The 23,393-nt window shown below is 50.2% G+C and overlaps 2 protein-coding genes across 6 annotated transcripts; one reads left to right on the top strand and one right to left on the bottom strand.

The window, feature by feature from the left end:
• Window positions 1-582: 582 nt before the first annotated feature.
• Window positions 583-22,054, bottom strand: POLL (DNA polymerase lambda). 5 transcript variants are annotated; one of them, XM_061372524.1, is made up of 9 exons: window positions 21,811-22,054; window positions 11,357-11,500; window positions 10,805-11,099; window positions 9,996-10,164; window positions 6,651-6,974; window positions 5,913-6,086; window positions 4,992-5,120; window positions 2,774-2,942; window positions 583-2,409 (listed from the first exon to the last, which is right to left on the bottom strand). In XM_061372524.1, the coding sequence occupies exons 1-9, from the start codon at window positions 21,866-21,868 to the stop codon at window positions 2,045-2,047; spliced, it is 1,827 nt and encodes a 608-aa protein (XP_061228508.1). In that variant the 5' UTR covers window positions 21,869-22,054; the 3' UTR covers window positions 583-2,044. The 5 variants fall into 5 exon arrangements, with proteins under 5 accessions (XP_061228508.1, XP_061228507.1, XP_061228510.1 ...); XM_061372523.1 differs by having other exon boundaries at window positions 10,805-11,102; window positions 21,811-22,052; XM_061372526.1 differs by lacking the exon at window positions 21,811-22,054 and adding an exon at window positions 12,960-12,980 and having other exon boundaries at window positions 10,805-11,102.
• DPCD (deleted in primary ciliary dyskinesia homolog (mouse)) lies at window positions 12,980-21,533 on the top strand. The gene is made up of 6 exons (XM_061372530.1): window positions 12,980-13,119; window positions 13,359-13,439; window positions 14,394-14,518; window positions 15,921-16,054; window positions 20,115-20,217; window positions 21,331-21,533. Exons 1-6 carry the CDS (start codon window positions 13,056-13,058, stop codon window positions 21,433-21,435), a joined length of 612 nt encoding a protein of 203 aa, XP_061228514.1. The 5' UTR covers window positions 12,980-13,055; the 3' UTR covers window positions 21,436-21,533.
• Window positions 22,055-23,393: the final 1,339 nt, after the last annotated feature.

Here is a 23,393-nt window from a genome sequence, read left to right as displayed (position 1 = left end):
TGGATAACCTAGCCCAGTCCTCACTGGCTCTTTCCCAGCAGCCTCTGGCCCTCTCCAGCTTCTGCATCTCCCTTTTGAGCCAATCATCCTTGCTGCTCACTCCATGTGCTCCCTTGGCTTCCAGGCTGCTCAGATTCCCCTTGGACCAACTAAAGCAATTCCATGCTCAGGAGGCTGAGCTGTGTTCCAGGCACAGAACAGGAGACAGAGCAGCAGCCACCTCTCACTGTTCGATGAATATGGAAAAGCTGAGAGCAATCCCTTGTTGACTCCACACCTGAAGTAAGAACTCAGCCCAAGGCTCAGAGCTTGGGAATCGCTCTTTTCTCTGGGCACAGCCAGCCCCAGCTCAGCCACGTGGCCTGTTGGATGCCAGGACAGAGCCAGGTCCTGCTCTGCCATGGGAGGATGGTGGTTAGCAACCCCCTGCCCCAACAGCCAGAAGTGGCTATCCAATAGCATGAAGGTCTCCAGTGCCTTCTCCCTGCCCCTACTGAAGATAGGGAAGCTAGAGAGCACCCGAGGGGCTCCTGTCAACCAGAGCACAGAGTCCCAACCGCTGCAGGGCAGACAGCAAGACAGGAAAAAGAGAGAAGGGATTTACTATACTTCAAATTTCCAAGCACCAAGACATGCCAGAAGACATTCATTTCCACCGTGTGTTCTGTAAAGGCGGGTTGACAAATGACACTGCTGGGGTCAAGGCCTCCCCAGCCCCACTGCTGGTGCCCAGCACCCACAGCTGAAAGTGCAGCAAGCAACTGTGGAAACCTAATGGATTCAATGCCCTTGTGCCTGCCCTAGCAACAAACACACAGCTTGCCACTGCAAGAGAAGGAAGCAGGAGGTCAGGCCAGGCCCAGAGAACAGCCAGAGGCAGCGCTGGGGTCCTGGCACAAAAATGCCCACCACAGTGTTCTGGCAGCTCATGCCACAGAGCAGCACCTCTGCCAGGAGGAATCACTGCAATACCCATAATGGAAATAGAGCACTGAAAGGCTCTGGGAAATTCATCTCCAGAACATAAAATAGGTGAGGTTTCCTGAGAAATAAAACCTACTCCCATGGAACTGATGGGGCCAGCCACATCCACATGCATGTACAAACACACACACTTTCTCTGATCAAAGACCAGGCGACTCCATGGCTTCCACACAAACACAATGGGAAAACTTCACCCAAACTAGAGCTAAACGATCTCCTTGCATTTCTCTCTGCCTCCTTGACTCCCATGCACACGCAGCCCAGCTGGGTTACATTCTGTGCCATTATATTCAAACCCTTCCTGAGCTGTGAGGTCTGCTCTTCTCCTGCATTGAAAGAGCCCTTAGGGCCAAACAAGGGGAATCACAGCTCTCAGCACTGGAGGATTCCTGGCACATGACAAGCTGAGAGCCATCAGGAACAACACACTGGGTCCCTACACCTCCTTCAAAGCTCACTGGGCACCAGGGAAAGCTGGTGGCACTCATAGCAGCCTGGCCCTGTGCAGTGAGATCCACCAGAGGACACAAGGTCAGATGGAGGAAGGACACAGCAGCAGCACAGGGGAATCTTTTGTGATTCCTGCAGTAGTGAGAAGGGGAAAGGCCTGAACCAGGGCCAAGCCAGACCCCTGCTGCCTTCATACATAGCTCAGGACGGAGCATTTGGGGTGTCTGTACTCAGACGAAGATACATCCCACTCCTCCCATTCACAAGCACTGGGAGCAGCTACATCACAAGGCTCTGCAGCCCAGCCTTCTGAAGCTTTCCCAAGGAGAGCAGGGCCAGGATAGCTGATGGGCAGCAAACCCTTTTGGTAGGTAGTGAGGGGCTCCTGTGGCATCGGGTAGTGATCCAGCATGGCTCCAGCCCACGGCCTCCTCTGAGTGAAGCCACACAGCTCAGCCAGCAGCAGGGCCCCACATTTGCAATGAACCCCACTTTGTTGGGGTACGTCCTCCAGTTTGCAGTCACCACAGAGCAGCACTGGGGAGACCAGCACCCTTCAAAACAGCAGCAGCACAGCAATGGGCCCAGGGTGCTGGGTGACAACTGGGTGTCACCAGTCCCGTTCGGAGGGCTCCCGGTAAGGCAGCCCCAGCTGAATGAAGACATCTTTCTCAGTGGGAGTGGGCAAAGTATGACCAGACGTCACCCTGACACCTCCAGGGCCCCGCACCACCGCCGAGCTGAGGGCGTGCTCAGACAGGCTCATGCCCTTGGTCTTGGCCAGGGCCCGCATGGAGCGGTTGAAGTGAGCCGAGCCAGTGAAGTAGAGCAGGGCACAGGCAAACTCCCCGTAGGGCACCACGATGATGTCAAGCCGGCGGTGACGCCGGGCTGGCCCAGGCAGGCGACACACTCCCAGGTACTTCTTCTGCTCACCGTTGTCCTCCTGACTCACCAGGTCATCTGTAAGGAAGCCTGGGGAGAGAGAACAGGCTCAATGGTAGAGACTGACACTTCCACCCTGAACTCCCCACCGCCCAGACAGCAGCTGAGGTGCCTCATAATGTGCTGTGGGATCCCAGCCTCAGCCCTGACAACCTCACACAGACAGGAGAAGCCATATTGAGGTGCAGCAGTACTCTCTCCTTAACACTGGATGTGGAGCTGGCACTGGAGCAGGGCCAGGACCAGCGGCAGTACTCTTAAGGACTTACAAGACATCCAGTCCTTCAGAAAAGTATTCATCCGCCCAATGAATGCCATTTACCTCATCACCTCCTCAGCCTGGCCATGCTAAAACCAGCTTTGAGCAGCATATGCCAGCCCTCAGCCTCCTTACCGCTCCTGTGGAGGCTGTCAAGCAGCTTGCTGAACACCCCACGGTGCGACTGCCCATCTGGGTGAGTGACCAGCACATCCACGTCTCCACAGGTGGGCTTCCCCCGACGGTACGAGCCACATGCCATACACACAAGCCCAGGTTTCAGGGCCAGGGCAGCTTGTCTGACCTCCAAGAAGAGAAAAAGGGATGTATAGTCAGAGACTTGTCTCTTCATGCTTTTTCCATCAAGACAGCAAAGGATCTTGTGCCTGCCTTGCAGCCTGTCCTGCATCTCCTAGGTCTGATACAGAGCAGATGCTTAGCAGGCATGGCTAACTGTACCACCTAGGAGCTGGCCTCCTGTCAGGAGCCACATGAGTCGGGTTGATCTCTACCCAGTCCTGCAAATGCCCAGCACACTGCCACACAATACAGTCATCTACTACGGTGCTACCTACCATCAATTATCAGCTTTTGGGGGCACTGGGCTAGAGCTGGGTTGGGACAAGAAGCAAGACACAGCAATGCTGAAAAGGCAAAGTACAGCACAACCTTTCAGAGCCTCTGGTTTCTGAGAGAGCAGAAGTGAAAAGGTTTATCAGCTCTCTTGTGGGCCAGAGTAGGCAAAGCTAAGCAGCCCACAAAGAAGATCGGTTCAACACGGTCACAGGTCATGTAACAGAAGCAGAGATGGGTTCATGAAGAGCCTCCCCAGCAGGGCCCAACACAGCAGAAAATCTGCAAGTGTCCCTTGCAGTTCTCTCCTGCCACGAGCTCTGCCCATGCAGGTGAGCTGGGCTTCCTGACCCGGAAAAAACACAAATGTCTCAACATTTTAGACTCGACGGATGCCAACATGCTGCTGCCAGCAATCAGACACATGTAATCAGAACTTTCCCTAATGCAGCCACCTCCAGGCTGCACCCCAGCTCCTGTTTTGTGCAGGATTCTCATACTTCAGTGCTAATTCTGATGGCTTAATTCATTAAATGCTTAAGAAAAGATCCCACGTCCTTGGACAGGAGTATTCTTAGTGTGATTGTGCCAATCACCTGCTGGCAGCAAATAATTAGGGGCTCAGCAATCCCCAGTGATGAGGCCATCAGAGGCTGGGGTTCAGGAAGGTAGTGTCCATGCCCACAGCCCCTTGTCACTCTTGGGGATCATCCTTCATTAGCAAGAGATAAACCCATTAACCTTTGCCCCAGAGGTGCTCCAAGAAGCCACAAGTCTTTCTCATGCGGAGCAAGCCCTCCTCTGGTGTCCTTGCCCCCCTTCTGGCTTTAAATGAAGATTTCTAGAAAACTCCCAGCCCCACCTGGGAGCCTAAAAGCTCCTCAGATCTCACAGTGACAGGCAGCACAGACATTGACTAATCCCTCATTCTCTCTCTCGGGCCTGGATCAGAGGTGTGTGCGTGTGTATGGAGGGGAGCCCAGTAATCCCATCAAGATAACAATAGACCCACCCCCAAGAGCCTGCTCCTCGACCCAGCCTGCCTGGGAAAGGGACCACTCACTACCAGGATGGCTAATCTGGCACACAGGACTGACACCCCAGCAGGAGCCTGGCAGCAGTGTATTCTTTGTGGCCAGGCCCTGTGGCCGAGTGACAGGGTCACGCTGGCTGCTGCTTCCATGGTGATCAGAGAGCACAGGGGTAGCAATGACACTGTGTTCCCCAAGCTCTCTGCTCACATTAGGGTACACTGACTTAGCACCCCATAATCCTTGAGCACCATGGCTTACTAGAAAAAGCAACACCCATCCGCAACCTGGATCCCCTTTGCTTCCAGCAATGATATCCATGGAATCTGTCCCCTCACTTACAACCAGATCACAGGGGGCTCATGGCTTCCCTTGGAGAAGCAGTACCAGGGAGACACTTCAGGGGCCTTGGCTGAAAGCACACATTTCAGAGAAGATGAGAGGCAGGAAAGAAGACCTGGAAACCTACTCATCCCATCATGTCACATGCAGCCTTTTTCAAAGCAGTGTGTAGAACCTGTGAAGTATCCTTCTTGCCAGGCATTCAAATTGAACCTTCCTAAGGGGCAAAGTAGGCATCTCATGTGCCCATGGCCATAAAGGATCCCCTAGGCACTGACCCTGCTCAAGAGGAGAGGCTGAAGAGCTCAGCTATAGTAGTGAGGGATGTTTCCACAGCACACACCCTCCTGCTAGGTCCCAGCAGGTACAGGTACTCCACGCTGAGGGCTCAGGGCTGAGGTACTCACAGTGTGTTCTATTTCTGCAGCCTCCTCCCGAGGCATACGCTCCTGGAAATCTGTGTAGTGCTTCAGCCCCACAGCCTGCTGGTGGGTGAGGGTCGCCTTGGTGCGGATGTCATCCAGTGTCCGGAAACCCTAGTGCAGAACAGGGGGTGAGAGGTTAACATCTACCAAGTCTTTGCTCTTCAAATACTTGCAACAAAGACTTGGGAAGAATGTGTTTAACCTGACTCAAGTCCAGGCCAGTCACAGCTTCTGAGATCGCATGCAGATCCAGTTATTTTGGAACCAGACTTAGGGCCTCGCTCCAAAAGAAGGGATTTAGGCAATCCCACTACTCACACACACCTCCAGTACCCACCCTGCAATGAGCAAGAAGCTTAACTAAACCAGACAGAAGGCTACTGTTAAGGCACTGTGTTCCTACAGCTTTAAAAGGTGGGCTGGGTTGCTCCTGTTGGCACCATTACCTCAATTTCATTTTCACAACTTCCAGATAAGGTGGACAGCTGCTCTGACAGCTACAAGAGCCAGCTGGGCCAACAGGACAGCAACTGAACCAGGAGCTTTCATGGCCAAGATGCCCTGATTCAAGCCTGGCTCTTAGCAGCGTCATTGCCATAAGCAGTGTGAGAAGACCTCCAAGCAGTGATGCTAAGGGAAAAGGAAGTGTGTTCCCCACTCCTCCAGTCATCCAACTTTGTCCTCTACACCCACCCAAACTCAAGTCTTAGCTGGGTGCACTCCAGTCACCCCAAATACATTCACAGTAGGAGTCAGCTTCATAGCTCCTCTCATAAAAGCAGATTCAAATCCCATCCATGGATATTGGCAACTGGAAACTATTTGTGCAAGTAAGCCTCCTACACTGAGCAGCAGTTTTCAAACCACAGCCTGAGAATCTCCTGTATAAGGCACTAAACTTACCTGCTGGTACCACATCTGAGCTGTCTTAGCCCCTGCTCCCCAGATGTTGGAAAACAACTCCAGCACTGGCACACTCTCACTGATGTGATCCAGTTTGCGCAGGTGCCCACTCTCCAAGATCTCCAGGATCTTCTCTGCCATCCGTTTCCCAATCCCAGGGATTTTACAGGCTTCCTAGCAAGAAATCAGAGCTGCTACTAGAAAAGTGAAGACCACAGACAAGCTGGGAAGCTGCTACCCACTCAGAGCCTGGTATAGCCATTTGATTAGTGACTGGTAAATGGCAGAACTAGTTCTGCCTGATGGTCTCCTTGCTAGCCCAGGCCTCCATAGGCTACATTGATTCAATGCTAAATTAAAAAGGACATGCATGCAGAACAGGACTGAAACACTAATACACTCAATGGCTTGACTGTCACAGTCAGTAAGGCTCACATCCAGTTAATTTAATATATTATCTCAAATGGTGGCTAGTTGCTGATTTATCTCATGAGTGCTCAGGTCTGGTCCTAAAAGAAAAGGCTTAGACTGCACTTTTCTGCTGTTTTGAAAACACTGCAGGTGCTAAATGAATCCCAACTCACACTTGCTACACATCTTACATCAAAGTCACCACATAGGAAGAAATTCCCAAAACAAGCCATTCCATGTACAGAAAGAGGAAGAGACGTGGCTCATAAACAGAGCTAGGATGCTGAGTTTCTCTCCCTGCTCAATCACTCTGGGAAGGTGTTTTACCTGGTAGGAGGTGACTGGTTTGTGGTAGCTCTTGAGAGCATTGATGGCTTTGGAGTAGCCCAGAGACCTCCACTTGTCCCCCTGGACAGTGTAGGCCTTTGCCAGCACTTCCAGCTTCTCTGTGATGCACTGGTTGTGATTCTCCTTCTTGCTGTTGGAGGACTGAGCACAAACCCACTTGCTGGCAGGCTGGACCACTGTGGAAGAACTGTCACTGGTCTCCTCTGATGATTTCACAGGGTAATGGCCAGAAATCAATGCATCCAGATCTCCCTGGGTGACACCAGCATCTTCCCCTTCACTGCCTTCATCATCAGAGTCTTTCTTTAGGGAGAGGTAGAAAATCAGCCATGTGAGAATAAGTACGTGCCTCACATATGTCCCCTTGGCACAGGCTGCTCCTGAGAGTAGGAAGTCAGAGCACAACCAGCCTCCTGGGCATGCAGTGCTCAAACTGCCACCTCTGGACGCCATAGCTGTTCATATCTCAAGCTACACATACACCCTTTGAAGCTACATGCACATCTTACAGAGCACAGGAGACAAGACACTGCTGTTCACCTGTGATCTAAGCTCACATGCACCATCGAAGTTAAGCCTCTAAGACCAAACTGAGGTAAAACACTGCATAAGCGAGCAACTGCTGCCAGCAGCATGGTATAACAACGCTGAAAAGCCTGGCTGGGATTGATCCCAACTCCTTGCTCCCCCAGGAAACTTCGCTGGTCTGGTGGCTGCATAGACATCTCTCACATTCAGACTCTGTACCTTCCACCCCATGATGCAGATGACAGGAGATAGGCACTGTACTCTGTTTTCACATTACAGACACAAAAATCTTAAGAGGGTAGTAAATTACAACCCCCTCATTTTCCCCATGGCTATCTGCAAAAGAAAAGGGGGAGGAAGGAACGACACAAAGGACTCCACATTCCTCAGTGACAGAAGGAAGAACCAATGTATACATTTGCTGATACCCTCAGCATTAGGATGCCTCTGTGTAGACTTAAGAAACAATGAGCCTTGGCTTCAGGTAGCGAACAAAAGGGGATAGGAGTGGGAAGCTGCACAGAAGCTTTGCTCACTGGGGTCCTCCTCTCTCCTGATGTATAAACACAGGAACCCACAATGATCCAAGAGCTTCTGTGCTGTGGAAGTAACCCTGAATGGCACAGGGATGCTTGAGATCAGTCCAGCAATTATATCCAGCACACCAAGATCTGCTGTGAGTTTTTGCAGTGCATCAGCCTGACATCCTTAGAACCTGTGGTTCTGCTGGCTAAGCAGGTCTGCAGACACGATTCCTGCAAGATACAGAGCTGAGCCTTTAGGAAGAAGAGGCGGGATGTTTCCCTGTAATCTTGTTTTGTAACTCAGAAAACTGGGTCAGACTGAGGATTTGACAGACTAAAGTAGTTTTATTCTCCCTGAAACCCTTGAAACACAACTCCCTTAAGACACCGTTCCCTCTAACGGCAGCAAAGCCTCAGAGTGTTGTTGGTTAGTAAGCCCCTTAAAAGCATCTAAGTAGCATGTTATCCTACAACAACACAAAGAACTCTGCAGCTGGAACATGCAATTCCCATCCTCTTGGTCAGCATTGTCACATAAGGTAAAAGAGCACATAAACCCCTGACTCTCTAAGCTTCACCAACAAAGCTGATGGACTCTTTACAACCACTCGTGCCAAATCAACTAGACCCACTAACTTCTAAGATACTCTAGCATCCTACAGACACTGACTCACTAGAGCTGGGTGAGACTGGGATGTGCACTGTTTGTCTGGAGCACAGCACAGGAGCCAGGATAGCAGCTGAGTCCCAGTAGCTGAGACAATATGAGAGGAAGGCAGGTAGCCTGGGATAACAGCCAAGGGTTCAGCCAGTGAGGAATGGGCACTGCCTGCAAAAGCTGTCTTGCATAAAGCTACTGCATCCAGACGCTAGTCACAAAGCAATTGCTGCAGTCTGGTAACAAGGTTTCCTTACAGGAGTTTACATTCAAACACAGAACTCCCAGAGCAGCCCCTGTTCACTACGATACACTGGCACACTCATCACCCCATAGTGAAAAAGCATCCACCCAAGCTAGAAATGACTCTCTGCTTAAATGGAGGCTACTTCTAAGATGAGATTTCAGCTTCGCTGTTGTAGCTGGGTTTCAAGAGTGGTTGGTACTGTCTTTAAAACATATTCCATGAGTTTTCATCTCCTTCCCAAACTCACATAGTCCTAAGCTTGGGACAAGGGATTTTACTGAAATGTCTACAGATATTGCTTCTGTGCATTGACTAACAGGAAATACCATTGCTTGAGGGGATTTAAAAAGAAGAAGAAGGCAACAAGGCTTCAGACTAGCAGCTGTCTGACCACCGAACATAAACATGAGCAGAAAGCAGGGCAGATACCACAGGATCCATAGCAGTACAAAAGATCCTTTCTTCTATTAAGTCTGAGATTTGATAATAACAATTGCCATGAAATTAAGAGTTAGAAGAAACAGCAAAGATGGGGTAACTGCAAAGACAATGCAGTTATGAGGCAGCCAGCTCTGCCTATAGCACACTGGAGAGTAAGTCTGGGGAGAAAACATCCTCCCCATACATTCAAGCCAAAACCTAAATCGAAGGAGCCCTCAGTGGGCTGCCAGCTAGGGAGTAACCACAGGGGTTTGTGACACAAGATTTGGGACTGTCTTAGAAAATAGATGCCAGCATTACACAGCTGCTGCTGCTCTAAAAGGTCTGGTGTAACTTTGCTGCAGATAGACTTGAAGCCAATGCCCAGAAAGAATTCAGCAAACTTGAGCAAAAGTACAGAGAAAAGGAAGCAAGCTAATAGCAGGCTGGAGAAGCTGACTCACAGCACAGGTCACTAATAACCCAGCACAGGTATTTTAAGCACACCACCACAATTGCTCAAGTGGCACATGTGTCTGAACAGGGTGCTGGCCACGGAGTGGTCAGCATGGCTCAGGCAGGCACACGGGATGAAATATCAGGGACAGCTTCCTGAAAGGGAGATATGCTCAGGCAGGGAATATTTCTCAAAAAGATGCAGGGAAAACATGATCACTGGAGTGAGCCTTGGCTACTTCAGCTGGAAACGTTCTGATGCGGGCATGAATTTAAGGGATGTTTTTTTCTACTTTTAGCATCTAAAAGTGACAAAGAGAAGCAGTAACCACGTGTATAGCCCAAGTCTACCAGCAACAACCCTCTGAAACATCCAAAAACCTTCCATTTGCAGAGAAAATCTGGTACTGAATCCCTGCAGGGATGTTCTTAGCCAGGAAAAGCAGCATGCAGGATCTGTTCACAAGAAGGGTCTGTGTAGGGAGCCTCACCTCAGCCAGCTGCTGCTGTCCAAGGGTGCCCAGGCCTTGCTGCGAGGAATCCTCCAACTGTGCTTTAGTATTTGGTTTCACTGCTCCCTCCTCTGCTGGGGGCTGAATCTTTTCACTGCCCAGGACCTGCTGCTGCTCCTTTTTTTGCAGTTCTCCCTCCTCCAGGTACCTGCCATGAATCAGATGTGTTAGTACAGGAGGAGAACTTCTCAGCCCCCAGAAAACTGACTGAGAGATTGTTCTGAACGTTTTGGGATGGAGCAAACAACTCATATAAACTGGGTCATAGATTAATTACTCTGGTTTTGGTTCAATTCCCCAATTTTCATCCACTTTGCTGGCCTGCAACTTCCACTCTTATCTACCTCACTCTTAGACTCTTTCTCCAAAATTCTGCCAAAACATTTTAATCCTAACCTGTGGCTGCCTGCTGCTCCATTCCTTATTTCCTCTTGTGACTAGATGTCAATCCTCTCTCTGCAATAAGCAAGAAACAACATTTAATTCACAGCATTTTTTAAACAAATCTCCTTGTATCACTGATGGATTAGGAAGAGGTGCCTTTAGCACCTGTAGCAAGTGACAGGGCTCCTGTTAGCACTTCTGGGATATAGCCCATGTTTTGCTACCCCACAGAATGGCAACTGGTCACAAAGTCACTAAATTTCATGCTCTGCATGGGGGAAAGTGACTCTGAGTCATTCTCACAGGAGCTGCAGTCCGAGATTTTGAGCAGAGGTCAAATTTTAGTACTGTTCAGTTTAGGACAGAAGTGCTGTAGCGAGGAGCGACACGTGGCATTTGCATACCTGCGAGGAATAAAGACACGGTAGCCAGCAGTACTCAGCAGCTTCTGGTCTCTAATGCAAGCACTCAGCCAGGATGCCTTCACTAGCTGCAACCCTGAAGGTAGCTTGGTTAATTTAAGGAGCCGAAAAGCCCGATCACAGTCCATGTCTTCGGCCACAATGACATGTGTCACCTCCGAGGAGAGCTGGTTGTGTACAGCACCCCCATTCTGGACAATCTGCTTGTGGAAGATCTCCGCCCTGGCTTGGCCAATGCCAGCTTGCAGCACGTAAACAGCAACTGGATTCAGCCACTCTGCTGAGGAAAATACAGGGGCAGGAGCTCAGTGACAAGAGAAACAGTGTCACAAACCAGTGGGACTACGTATCTCACACAGGACTTGATGGCATCCAGTCTCTGGGGGGCACCAGTTGGATGCACCAAAGCAGGCTGGCCATGACGTCTAGAGAAAACACATTCACAGGCCAGAAAAAGCCTTTGAGGGTACAGCACCTCATTAACAAGCTGGGTTAGCAGTATTATATTCCATGTCATGGGCATGCAGGACTTACCATCAGGTGTTTCTGTTCCTTCCTCTTTTGGGATCTTTGAAGGGATGCTTTTCTCTAAGTCATCTCTCACTTTCTTCCTTTTGGGAAAGGCTTTCACAATCCCCCGTGGCTCCATAGGCCTGGTGGGAAGTTTAGCTGCAGCTCCTGAATGCCAATAAGAAAGAGAGAGGTTGCTTAGACCAGTGTTACACAAGCACAACTTAAGCTTCACTCATTTTGCTCACTCTGTTTGCTGTTTTGGAGAGGTGCTTGTTTTTTTTTGTTCTTGCTTTCCAAAAACCCTTGCCCTGAGGGAGATACCTGGAAACAAGAATTGCAGCCCTCAAGGTCAGAAAAATCAAAGTTAGAAATCACCAAAAAGCCATTTAAGAAGACCCTGCTAAGACAACTAACGCTGAGTTCTTACAACAGAAAGTATTCAACTACTTTAGCATTCTGGAGCTCCTTCCTGCCCAGCCAAAAGCAACAACTTAATTTCTCTGATATTTCTTAAGCACGTTCCCAGGAGGGAAATGCCTCTCCTGCCAGGGCTGAAATCCAGTCACTGATGAGAAGGGATAAAAGAGCTGATTGACACCAAGTGTTTTATACAGCCACAGGAGGAAACCCCCAGTGTGGCTTCAGCTGGAAACAGCAAACTAATGAAGATTAACCAGCCAAGTTCAACATAGGTACAACATTAGCTTTACCACCATGAGCCTTGCAAAAGCAAACTTTGGAGCTTTAAATACCATCCCAGGCTACCGGAAATTCAGTTTTCCATAGCCCAAACTACCCCCTGAATCACTGTATATCATCAACAGCACCTTCTGCCTTGCTGCAGCGTCAAGTCAATGCCAACCTGGCTTCCTCTCTCAGCAGCACCTTGTGTTTTGCTTTGAGGCTCCTCACACACAGACCAGCACGAACCTATCACACTAAACCTGGAAGAGCTGAAAATCATCCCACCTGACTGTGCTTTCTCCCTGTTGTCTCCTCCTCAATCCAGCATTAAACACAATCCCCTGGAAGACCAACACAGAACTGGATTCAAGCCCTTGCTTCTGCAAGGAAGATTTTACCTTCAAGGGAGAAGAAACCCCACTGTGTTTCTAAATCTCAGCTTCACACAGATGTTCCTGTTTTCAGGACATTTTGACCAGAAACCTGCTCTGAAAACAGTAATATTTAAAGAAAAACACCCCACAGTAAACTCCCCCAAGCTTCTATGCGCCCCAGTCCTTTTCTGGCCTTAGAAAAACACTTTTCCAGGTAATACTTAACTGCCCAAGACCAAACACACATGTGAGGTTACCACGCTTGCCTTGCCAGCACCCTCAGGCCGCGAAGGCTTCAACACCCCCAGCCCAGCAGCACCCAGAGCCTCGGGGGAAGGAAACAATTCCCAGGAACCCTGCGGCTGGGCCCAGGGAACCGAGGCCCAGGGAGGGAAACGGGATTCCCCGTGCCCCGGCCTGAGAGGGGCGGAAAGAGGGTGAGATTCCCCCCCCCCCCCAAACGGGAAAGCAGCCGGAGCTCCCCATGACCGAGAAGGGCAGGGTCCCCCCGACACCAGGCATGGGGCGAAGGGGGAAACAGCCCCCGGGGCAGGACCCGCGCTCACCTACGGGCCGGGCCGGGCTAGGCCGCGGCGGCGGGAAGTACTTCCAGGTGGCGGCCGGAAGTGTCCGCGTTGCCGTGGCGACAGGGCCCAGCCGCCATGGCGGTGCGGAGCTGGCTGGAGGGGCTGCGGGCTGCCAGCAAGACAGCGCTGGTGCAGGACGGTAACCGCGGCGGGAGAGGCCCCTTCTGCCCCAAGGCCTGCTTTAGGGTGACCCAAAGCTGGCGGAAAGGGGTGGGGTGGAGGCTCCCGCGCACTGCCCGGCACCCGGAAAGGACACAGGGCCATCAGCGCAGGGACGCGATTCCAGTCGGCGGGACGGGGCGCCAGACAGTGGGATAGGGCCATACATCCAGGGGTAGGTGTATTCCTGCTTAGCCTCACCACCCGCCTTGCCTCTAGGGAAGCGGAAGATCCACTACCTGTTCGAGGATGGGAAGGAGATGGCTGAGGAGTACGACGTGAAGACCGGTCAGTTACTGAGTAAGTGTTGCTTGTAGCTGGCCCCAGCAGACTTGGGTCTGCACTCCTGGGACTCATCAGGAACAAATTGCCCCTGAATATTCTGGCCATTTACATGCCTGCAGCTGAATGTTGTAGAGACATAAGTATGGTTTGGTTTGGACCCAGGGAGCTCGGACTTCCATGGCTTGGCAGATTGTGGTTTAGGGCAGGATCTCTCCCAAACAGCTCATCTGACTGCTGAGAGAACTGGGGTTGTTTAGTCTGGAGAACAGAAGGGTCAAGGGGGTACCTACCTGAAAGGAGGTTGTAGTGAGGTGGGGGTAGGTCTCTTCTCCCAGGTAAGCAGTGATAGGACAAGAGGTAACATCCTCGAGCTGCACCAGAGGAAGTTTAGACTGGATATTAATTTCTTCACAGAGAGGGGAGTGAGGCATTGGAACAGGATGCCTCAGGGCAGTGGCGGAGTCACCGTCCCTGGAAGTATTCAAAAATCGTGTAAATGAGGCCCTCAGTGACATGGTTTAGTGGTGGATTTGGCAGTGCTGGAGTAATGGTTGGACTTGATCTTAAAGGTCTTTTCCAACCAAGTTGATTCTCTGATTCTGTCACAACAGACTTGGATATAATAAATGGGATTGCTGTCTTGCATAGCCAGGCACAGAGTCTGTAGCACCTGCTGGGGTGAAATAGTCTTTTTGGTGGCTTCTGCAACCACAAACAAACAAGGTGCCAGTTGTAGCTCTTGTCCAAAACTACATCATCTGCAGCATGAACCCCATCGTGGCTTCAGCACCAAGTAGAAAAAAAGAGACACTCTTCAGGAATAGGCCAGCCAACGGATCCATTCACACCAAAGTGGAAATGGATGGAAGTAAGATTCATATCATCTCAGTGCACTGCACAGCTTTGCCAGTCATCTGCTGGAGTTCTTATAAGGCAGAATAATGAAAACCCTTCTTCTCCCTTCCACAGGTAGAAGATGGCGAGAGAAGAACACCCTCGGGGGCTCTGGCAAGTGGCAGGTTGAAGTGGGAGAGCCAACCTCACCGTTCTTGGGAGCACTGGAGTCAGAGCTCATAAAGGAAAGCAGCTCCAATGTACGTAAGGGTCTGCAAGTATGACTGCATCTAAAGCTACCTAGCATTTTGGTTACATCAGTAGTAGCAGTAGCTGGTAGAATGCAGATCACTAAAAGCCTAAAAGACAGCCTTAACCTGCCCAGCACTCTACTACAAATCATCCCAAAGCTGTGGGGCTGGAAGAAAAAAAGGCACAGCTTAGGTTTTTTTATGGTCTTCAAGAGGTTTGTAGTTTCCTTAAATAGAGAATCTATACTGCTGTGTTGGCCAGCTACTATTCTGGCTTCAGAAAGAATAGGCTGGAAGGAAGACCAGTGCCAGGACAAGTCAGTGGATGGAAAGCAGAGGTCATGACGATGAAAGGCTGACACAGGCAGTGTGTAGCAGGCTACTCCTTAGCATAGCATGGCTTGTTTCATCTTCACATCCCTGTCGCTTAGGAGGCAGAGGTTTTAGTCTCTCATCACCTTTTCTATAGACCTAAAACAAGAGCACAGCTGTGCACAGCAAACTGGGGAGAGCCAGGATTGAATCCAGCAGGTCCCTAGGTAGGCAGAGCTTAGTATTCATTTGCCTGGGAGGGAGAGGCCTGGTTTGCCTGTAAGCCTGTACTTAAAGACACCCTCCCTGAATACTTTCAGCCTGCTACAAGCAGGGCAGGCAGTGCCCTGGATAAAGGCAGAGAAGTGCTAACTCTGGAAAGTAATGCTCAGGCAGTTTATAATTACTACCTAATGCTCCTGTGTGAAAGAAGAGCTACTTCCACGTGGTGCCTCTCAAGGTAGTACAGGAAGAAGGGGACAGGGAGGAGAGGAGACAGCTGGAGGGGCCTTGTGTCCTGGGTTCAGCAGTAGCAGTCACTTTTCTCCTTAGTAGCTGGTGCAGTTTGTAGCTGGTTTTGACTTTCAGCCTGGGAGCAACCCTGATAACACCGATGTTTTTAGTTGTTGCTCAGTAATGCTTACTCTGACCAAGGACTTTCTGAGTCTCATGCTCTGCCAAGGAGGAGGGGAAGCTGGGAGGAAGCAGAGACAGGACACCTGACCCAAACTAGCCAAAGGGATATTCCATACCACAGCACGTCATGCCCAGTATATAAACTGGGGGCAGTTACCCAGAAGGGTTAGATCACTGCTCAGGTTGGGCTGAGTATCGGTCGGCGGGTGGTGAGCGGTTGTGTTCTCTTCCCTTGTTATTTCCCTTATTATTATTGGTGGTAGCAGCAGTGGTTTGTGTTATACCTTAGTTACTGAACTGCTCTTATCTCAACCTGTGAGATTTCGATTCTCCTCCCCATCCCTCTGGGAGTGGAGGGAGAAAGAGGAGAGGAGAGGGGGGAGTGAGGGAGTGGCTGCACGGTTCTGAGTTAGCGGCTGGGCTTAAATCATGACACCTTGCTAAAGGTACTTGTTTGCTGTAGCCTGTCTTTGTGAGGAAGGATACCCTGAGCAGCTTCCAGTGGCGGATCCGTAACCTGCCTTACCCCAAGGAGGTCTACAGTGTCTCTGTGGAGAAGGAGCAGCGCTGCTGTGTCATCCGGACCACTAACAAGAAGTCAGTAAAGACAGCCCTGACAGTGCTGACAGTCCCTTGGGGTGGGCTGGCACAGAGGGCTGGCCAGTGGTTACACAGGGGTGTCCTCTCCGCCTTCTATCCCCAATGTATCCCTCAGCAAGGGCTGAGGGGCCCCACCTTGCAGCTGTGTGTCTCCTGACATCCAGTTCCCACTCCCATGTGTTTACAGTAGAGTCCCTCAACCTCTGTGCTGCTCTTTGCAAACTTACCTCACAGCTCCAGTAGCATGGTGTTTGCTCTGTTCTTTCTCTGACAGATGTTGCTCCCTTAGAAAAATAAAGTAAGAGCCTTGCAGACCTTTTGGAGCTAGACCATCCCATCCTCTCCCTCTGATATGATACTTTGATCTAGTCATTGTATATGTAGGATTCACCAGCTCATAGGCACTCGTTCAGACAGCTCTCTCTGCATAAACCTGCCCTGTAGTCGCTGTGCCAATGGCATGATCTGGAGGTAGCAAGAAAAAAGGTTGAATCTGGAAAGGAAGCACCACAATGTTCTGCCAAAAGAAATTTGAGATGGGAGGCGAAAAACAAAAGGAAAATGACATTTAAGTATTATCTTATTCTGTGTCAGTACATGGCATCTCTCATGGCATGAGACACACTGTGCCCCAGAGCATTTACAGGTTCTGTGAGATAAGGCTGAATGAGCAGTGTTATGGGGAAAAGATAGCAAGGAGCAAGTATTAGGAGAAAAAGGGAGGATATGGGAAGAGAAATGAAAGCTATTTACAAACTGAGATGATACACCAGTATGGAAAGCTGGGCAGGATGCTCTCTGTTCACCTTCCCTCCTGACATTGCTGCAGAACAGAGAATGATCAGATCCGTGGGTAAACGCAACCCGTTTCCCACCCTGCCCTCTTCGTAGCTGGCTGTAGGTGGTGCTGTTGGCAAAGAACTCCTCCGCTTTGGCTGCTAAACGCTTTTCAGATCGCAGAACCCGCAAGTCTTAGGTGAGGGGATGTGTGAGCTCTGCACATGAACACACCTGGATGCTCAAAAGCAGGAGGCTAGAGAGGAGGAAGGGGGAGCCTACCACAGGAAAACAGCAAGAAGTTACAGCTCTAAATCAGAAAGATACTGGCCTAAATGCATACAAAGTGGCGTGGTTTAGTGGGTGGCATGGTTGGGTGGCATGGTTTAGTGTGAAGTGTCCCTGCCCATGGCAGGGGGTTGGAACTAGATGATCTTAAGGTCCTTTCCAACCCTAACTATTCTATGATTTTAAAAGGATTCACAGGAAGAGTGTTGCTTTAGTAGGGAGACCAGTGCAAGGAAAGATGAAGGAGATTCCCATCATCCATACATGGATACACATGGAGCTAGGACAGGAAGGGAGTATGTTAACTGAAGTCCAACCACATACTGTCACAAACAGGCTTAGCTACTGCTAGTCCTACTAATCATAGTGTGTATGTGGGAACTTCCCTGCCTGAGTAAGTGCTGTAAGGTTGAAATGTAGTACTAAGGCTTCACCCACATTCTCCCTGACTTAAAGCTTTTTTGTACCCCTCTCAGGAAAACAGAGTCCCCCACAAGCAGTTGGTACCTACACACTTGTAGGCTAGTGTCAGAGAGAGTTGAAGGACCTGACAGGGGCTCATGGTCTGCATATGAAAGTTAAGGACTTCTGGGATTAAAGCTGAAAGTCACCTCACTGGGGACAAGAATGACTTTGCTGTCAGTAAGGGGCAGGGACAGATTCCAGCACCAGAACACTTAGTACCGGCTCCAGGATATCTTATACCATTTCTCCTGGGTCTTGGCCAGGGTAAGACACCACTCAGCAACTAATTCCAAGATAGCAACAAAGGCATGGAGTCCACAGAGAGCACGCAGATCACTACGGGAGAGGAAGGAAACCTCGGAGTGTCTCCAGCCCTTGGAAGTCGGCCACGCTGCTTCTGAGCAGCAGAGCTATGCTGACCGCCAGCCAGAGGCACAGCAAAGGGGGTGGGTTGCCAAGTCACTACTGAGTAGCTCAGCTCTAAATTCTCAGCATACCAGTAGCAGTTTTCCCTACAGGCTGACAAAAAGTGGGTTTCCAGTAGGAAAAATAATAGAGGTGACTTCACACACGCACTGTGGATCTCGGGCCAGGAACCATGCTCAGAGTGCAGTACTGCCCTTGGCCATGGGGTGAGAGGCGAGGGCAGAGAATCTGCCTGCCTCGGCAGGGATAACCGTCCATCTACTACCTCCGTAGCCCAGGCAGGAGCTCTTCACTTCCACCAGTCACTCCCGTTCCCTCTGGCCACAGCAAGGGCTGCTCAAGTGGGATTTGCTTAAAACCTCTTGCTGTAAAATAAATCCATTAAACTAAACTCTAAAAACAAACCCAGAAAGCCACCTCCCCGAACACCAAACTTGATTCAATTATTGTAGCGAGAGGCAGTGGTAATGTTAGGAGGAGGAGGGGGTGGCCAGGCAGATCTGGTTTCCTTTGATCTTGTCACAGATTTTAGTTTGAGGCCAGCCAAAGCCATTCTTCTCCCCTTCTCCTTAGTCCTGGGGCAGCAGAATGCTGCTGTTTCATTGATGACTCCCAAGGCCCTTTGAAACAGTGGGGTTTTTTCTGTGTACTGCTTTTTTTTTCCTTTTTCTTTTTTTTTTTTTTGTCTAATCGGTAAGAAGTTAACACTTCCTTAACATGTCTTTGTGTTCATCTAATCTCTGCTGTTTAACCTTTGACATCTCCCTTATTATCCATGTCTGCCACCTTTTCCAAATACCGACAGCAGTGACAACACAGAAAGGTTTGAGCCCCGCGGTAACAAGCTGCGTACATTCCTCCCACTGCACCAGGAGAGCCATTTGCCCTTTATAGCTGTTTCCACTGTGGCTTGGAAAATAAACTGCAATTTGGGCAGAGGTAGCTAGAGAACCAAGCCTTACACACAGCCAGCTGCATGCAGAAGAGCCCCTCATGGTATGACAGCAGCCGCTGCCTGTTCGCACTCTGCTCTGGGCACCTTGGTACCAGCTACAGGCCAGCTTCTTGGAGAAGATTGCCCATGAGAGTGCTGTAAGAGATTTAGAACACAGGTATGCCTCTAGGTGGGAATAGGACCACCACTGTATTTGTTGCAGCCCCAGAGAGAAGCAGCAGATGCAGAGCAAGCCATGCCAAGCAAGAAAGGTCTCAGGCAAACAGATACAGGCCTACAAGGCTCTGGTCCCCAGGTCTTAGGAAATCTTTTAGCTAAGACAGACAGCAAATAACCCCTCCCATTCTGAGACATATTCCATTTCCATCATAGTGAGCAAAGCCCAAGATTTGGCTGGTGAAAAGACACAGGCTGGATAGGTAGGTGGCAAAAACCTCTCTGTCCTCTGCTTGGATGTCAGAGGTAACTGGGATACTGGGATAGAAACCAGGAAAAGAACTATTAGGGGAGCATGGAGTGGAGAGGAGCACTACAGCCACCATGGAGGCTGCATGGAGATGCTGCAGAGCAGAGGCTCAGGTGAATGTGGGCCTGGAGCTCTGTGTCCAGGAGTATGCCTGAGCACCACCATGCCACCAAAGCAGGAAATCATCTAAGAAGCATAGGAAGAGAGGGGAAAAAAAGGGTTTAGAAAGGGTTGCAACACAAAATGGTGCATCACACAGGAAAGTTACTGCCCTGTGTCACAGGGAACAAGGGCTTTAACAGCTGTTTGGACAAGAGCTCATGGGAGTTGTTACTTAGAGGGAATGAGAGGCCATGATCAGGGATAAAGACAAGGGACACCTGTCCCTAACCATGTCTGGCACTACTCAAGGACAAGCTGGAGGGACCAAACTTGCTCTCACACACCACGACCCTTCAGGAGTTTGCCAGCTCTGATTTCCACTTTGGAGGTTTGTTTCTAGTGCTCCTGCCAGCCTCAGGGCACCAGCAGGCACACAACATGGCACAGAGTCCTCCTGCCAACCTGAGAGGTCTGTTGTCCTCATCTACACCCCATAGAACAGCACTCTGTAGTTCAGCACTGCTAGCAGGGAATAGGAACCCCACCTTCCTCATTTCTGTCTCCTCTTTTATTTGTAGGTACTACAAGAAGTTCTCTATTCCTGACCTGGACCGATACCAGCTCCCCTTGGACGCAGCTGCTCTGAGCTACACCCATGCCAACAACACCCTGATCATCACGGTGAGGTTTTACCATGCAGAACAGCACTTTGCCCTTATCTTTACAGCCACAAAGAAGTTAAAATTCTTACACGTGGGGAAACGAGGCAGAGCAGGGTGATGTGCTGAACACTGATGAGCCCTCTCTGTACACTGTCAGTGGGAGCTTCAGATTACACTGGGCATGCTGACACTAGCTAGGACAGCCCAGGCTGCAGGAGGGGCCCTGCTTGCTGCTCAAGGTGACTTGGAGTGTCGGCCATGGCCCATTTTCCATGTATTCCCTTGCTCAGACCTGAGCAAGCATCCACTCTCAGTGACAGGAAGTTTCTTTTGCCTCAGAGCATAATACGGGTTAAGCATCCAAGGATCTGCTGCACTTAGAGGTCTCACAGTCTTAAAATCATCTGCTGCTTTGTGTCAGAGAGGACACACTTCCACACACGTGGTGGAAGTGAGAAACTAGCAAAGTGGGCATGTCCTTGTTGCAAGGAGCAGACAGACGCTTTTGAACAGCAGGTGCTCATCTTAAATGTAGAAGTCAGTTATCCTGACAGCATCCCCTCTGAGGGAAACCTTGCAGCAGAGCTGGAAGTGCACATGCAGGGGAAATAGGCCAAGAGGAACACCTCGAGTTTGTCCAAGCTTCTGTTTGCTACAGGCCAAACCCTTGCCAAAAAACACCTGCATCCACCACTAAACTGCAGCTGGATGAGGGCCCTCTGAGGACAGAGGAACTGCAACTCTTACTTCTCTATCTGCCTTTAAAAAGCAGGCATATTTTAGATATATATTTATATACACACACATACATATTACACATGTAAGCATACAGTCAGTGAGCACACCAGGGAACGGCATGACACAGGTTGCCAGGATATTCCAGAGGGGTTGGTGGGGGCCAGGACTCCACATCCGACTGGAAGTTCTACTTGCAGTGTAAGACACCCCAGATTTGGCAAATGTGCCTAGCTTGATGGCACCACCTCTCCAAATGGGCTTTGGAGGCAGCTGGTAAGAGGAGGGCCTCACTTGCAGGAGGGCCCCAGCTGTGCCGGCAGCACATGGCTCCAGTTGGTCTGCTTGAAGCAGAGGCTCAAGAGGAGTGCTAAAGACATCTCTCTCTGTCCCACAGTACCAGAAGCCAAAGGAGATCCTGGCTGCAGAAGAGCAGCTGCAGAAGGAGCTGAAGAAGGTAAAGGCAGCTAACAGTGAGGATGGCAACTGTAATACCCAGTAGGAAATCGCTGCTTAGAGGCTGAGGTGGGGAGCAGCTCTCTGGCACGGCTTCATGGTATTTATTTTGCCTTTTCTAATAAAAATTAGTCCTGTTGTTAACAGTCATTTGGAGGAATCTGTGAAGGCCCAGGGAGAAGTCAATCTCTTTACTGCCTCATCTGCTGATTTACACAGACATTTATGATTCTTCTATGAGTTTTGGGAAGCTGCAGCATGCAAAGGAAGAGCACCGCATCCACAGCCAGCAGCCCTCTCCCCATCCTCCATGAGAAGTGTCATGAAAGTTGGATAGTTCCCCATGGGAATTCCCTCTCTGCCACCATTGCTGAGGGCAGTAACATTTGGAAAACAAGACACCCCCTCCCAACCCTGTTACCTGTGTGGGATGTGTTTGGTAGCAACTCCCTCCTGCACTGTTGTGCAAGGTCCTCCATACAGTGAGAAGGATGCTCTGGTATCTCTGCACACAGCGTCTATGCTTAGACCTGACTGGGCACAGGCTATGAAACAGGGTGTTGAGGAGGACACCCAACTGCTTCCTTACCACCAGCCATGCGCAGTGTGCTGTGCAGAATGCAGGCGCTATGCAGAGCTGCCTTCATTTGCATGGCATGGAGGAAAAAAGCAGCGACAGGGACTGCTGAGCAGAGCAGGAACTGAAATGCAGCTGCCTTCATCTGCATGGCACGAAGGGGAAAGCAGTGACAGGGGCTGCTGGCCAGCTCCCAAGTAACAGGAGCACACCCCTTTCATGAAAGCACAAACAAACTTTGCCACTCAGACCCCATGCACAGCACAGGGACAACCCCTGCAGTGCTGCTTTAATGACTAGCCCTCCAACCAACTGCTGTCCCTACCCTGCACCAGCATCCTGTGCTTTCATTTCTGCATGTCCTTACATCCTGGTTCATTTGAACAGCACCTACCCAAACAAACTACTTTTAAGTGAGCCAGTCACAGGCTCCTAGTGTAGCTCCCCTGACAAGGACTGATTTCAGACAATGAAAGCTTAATGCCTGGGTGGCATCCCCAGTTAGAGCCTCACTACTGGGTTGCTCCATGACCCAATGAATGACATGGTCTTCCCAAGACAACGGAGGCACCATCAACTGGCAGAGCTCATCAGAGCCAGTGCACCAGCCCCACTTGCAGCTTCCCCCTTCCCCAATGTCACCCAAGATGTGAGCGTGCATCCTTCTACCCACCAGCGCTGGCACCACCACAGGGCTGCAGTTCTGCTCTAGGCTTCAGCCAGGAAACACCCAAAAGGAGCTAGAACAAAGGACCCACCAACACAGGCTGCAGGAAAGAAATGGCAGGACTAGCAACAGCAGTGTTGCAGGCAGGCCTGTCATGGGAGGAGTCTCTTCCACCACTGATAGTTGTTCACCTCCTCAGCTGACATGCTTATTCCTACTCTGGGCCTTACCCAAGTCCCAGTGTAATAAAGAACCTCTCCTCCTACCACACAGTTACTCTGGTTCCTTCACAGTTTCTCCCTGGGGACACTGCCAAAGACATTTAATATCTCCATTCCTCTCTCCCTGTTTCATTAAAGGACCTGTAACACACCAGGACCTGAGAAAAGCCAGACTTACCCCACTCCCAAGCTCTGCCAGCTCTCCCTCTAATCTTTTATCTCCTGCCTAATCACCTAAAGTTCTCCTCACATGCACAGGTACTCCAAGCAATACAGCAGCAGTATTTTGCAACCTTGGATGCAAAGCACCATCTTTTCAGCATCAGTGTTACCAATAACCCAGAGACTCCCGAAGGATCATTATCTTTGGGATCTATGGCTTTGAGCTGATGGAAGATTGTTCCAGCCATAGCATCTTTTTACAGCTTGGGGCACTTACACATCAATTCTGCTACTTACACAAGGAGAATATGTAGCACCGTGGTAGGTACAAGGGAGTTGTCAGCAAGCAGGCACAAGTGGCAGCAGAGGAACAAGCA

Source organism: Neopsephotus bourkii, unplaced genomic scaffold (genome assembly GCF_033783945.1).
Source record: "Neopsephotus bourkii isolate Nb327-2 ecotype Australia unplaced genomic scaffold, CSIRO-AGI_Nbou_v1 NB_1615, whole genome shotgun sequence".
NCBI classification, from domain to species: Eukaryota; Metazoa; Chordata; class Aves; order Psittaciformes; family Psittacidae; genus Neopsephotus; species Neopsephotus bourkii.
This window is presented reverse-complemented; position numbering and strand designations above follow the sequence as displayed.

What these genes read in the sequence shown, in the direction of transcription:
- DPCD (XM_061372530.1), top strand. Translation starts at nt 13,056, where the DNA reads ATGGCGGTGCGGAGCTGGCTGGAGGGGCTGCGGGCTGCCAGCAAGACA. An exon ending in GAAGACCGGTCAGTTACTGA is followed by an intron (nt 13,440 to 14,393) that starts GTAAGTGTTGCT and finishes TCCCTTCCACAG; the next exon opens with GTAGAAGATGGCGAGAGAAG. An exon ending in ACAACACCCTGATCATCACG is followed by an intron (nt 20,218 to 21,330) that starts GTGAGGTTTTAC and finishes TCTGTCCCACAG; the next exon opens with TACCAGAAGCCAAAGGAGAT.
- POLL (XM_061372523.1), bottom strand. Translation starts at nt 21,868, where the DNA reads ATGGAGGACCTTGCACAACAGTGCAGGAGGGAGTTGCTACCAAACACA. An exon ending in ACCAAACACATCCCACACAG is followed by an intron (nt 11,501 to 21,810) that starts GTAACAGGGTTG and finishes ATTGGCATTCAG; the next exon opens with GAGCTGCAGCTAAACTTCCC. An exon ending in CGTGTCTTTATTCCTCGCAG is followed by an intron (nt 10,165 to 10,804) that starts GTATGCAAATGC and finishes GATTCATGGCAG; the next exon opens with GTACCTGGAGGAGGGAGAAC.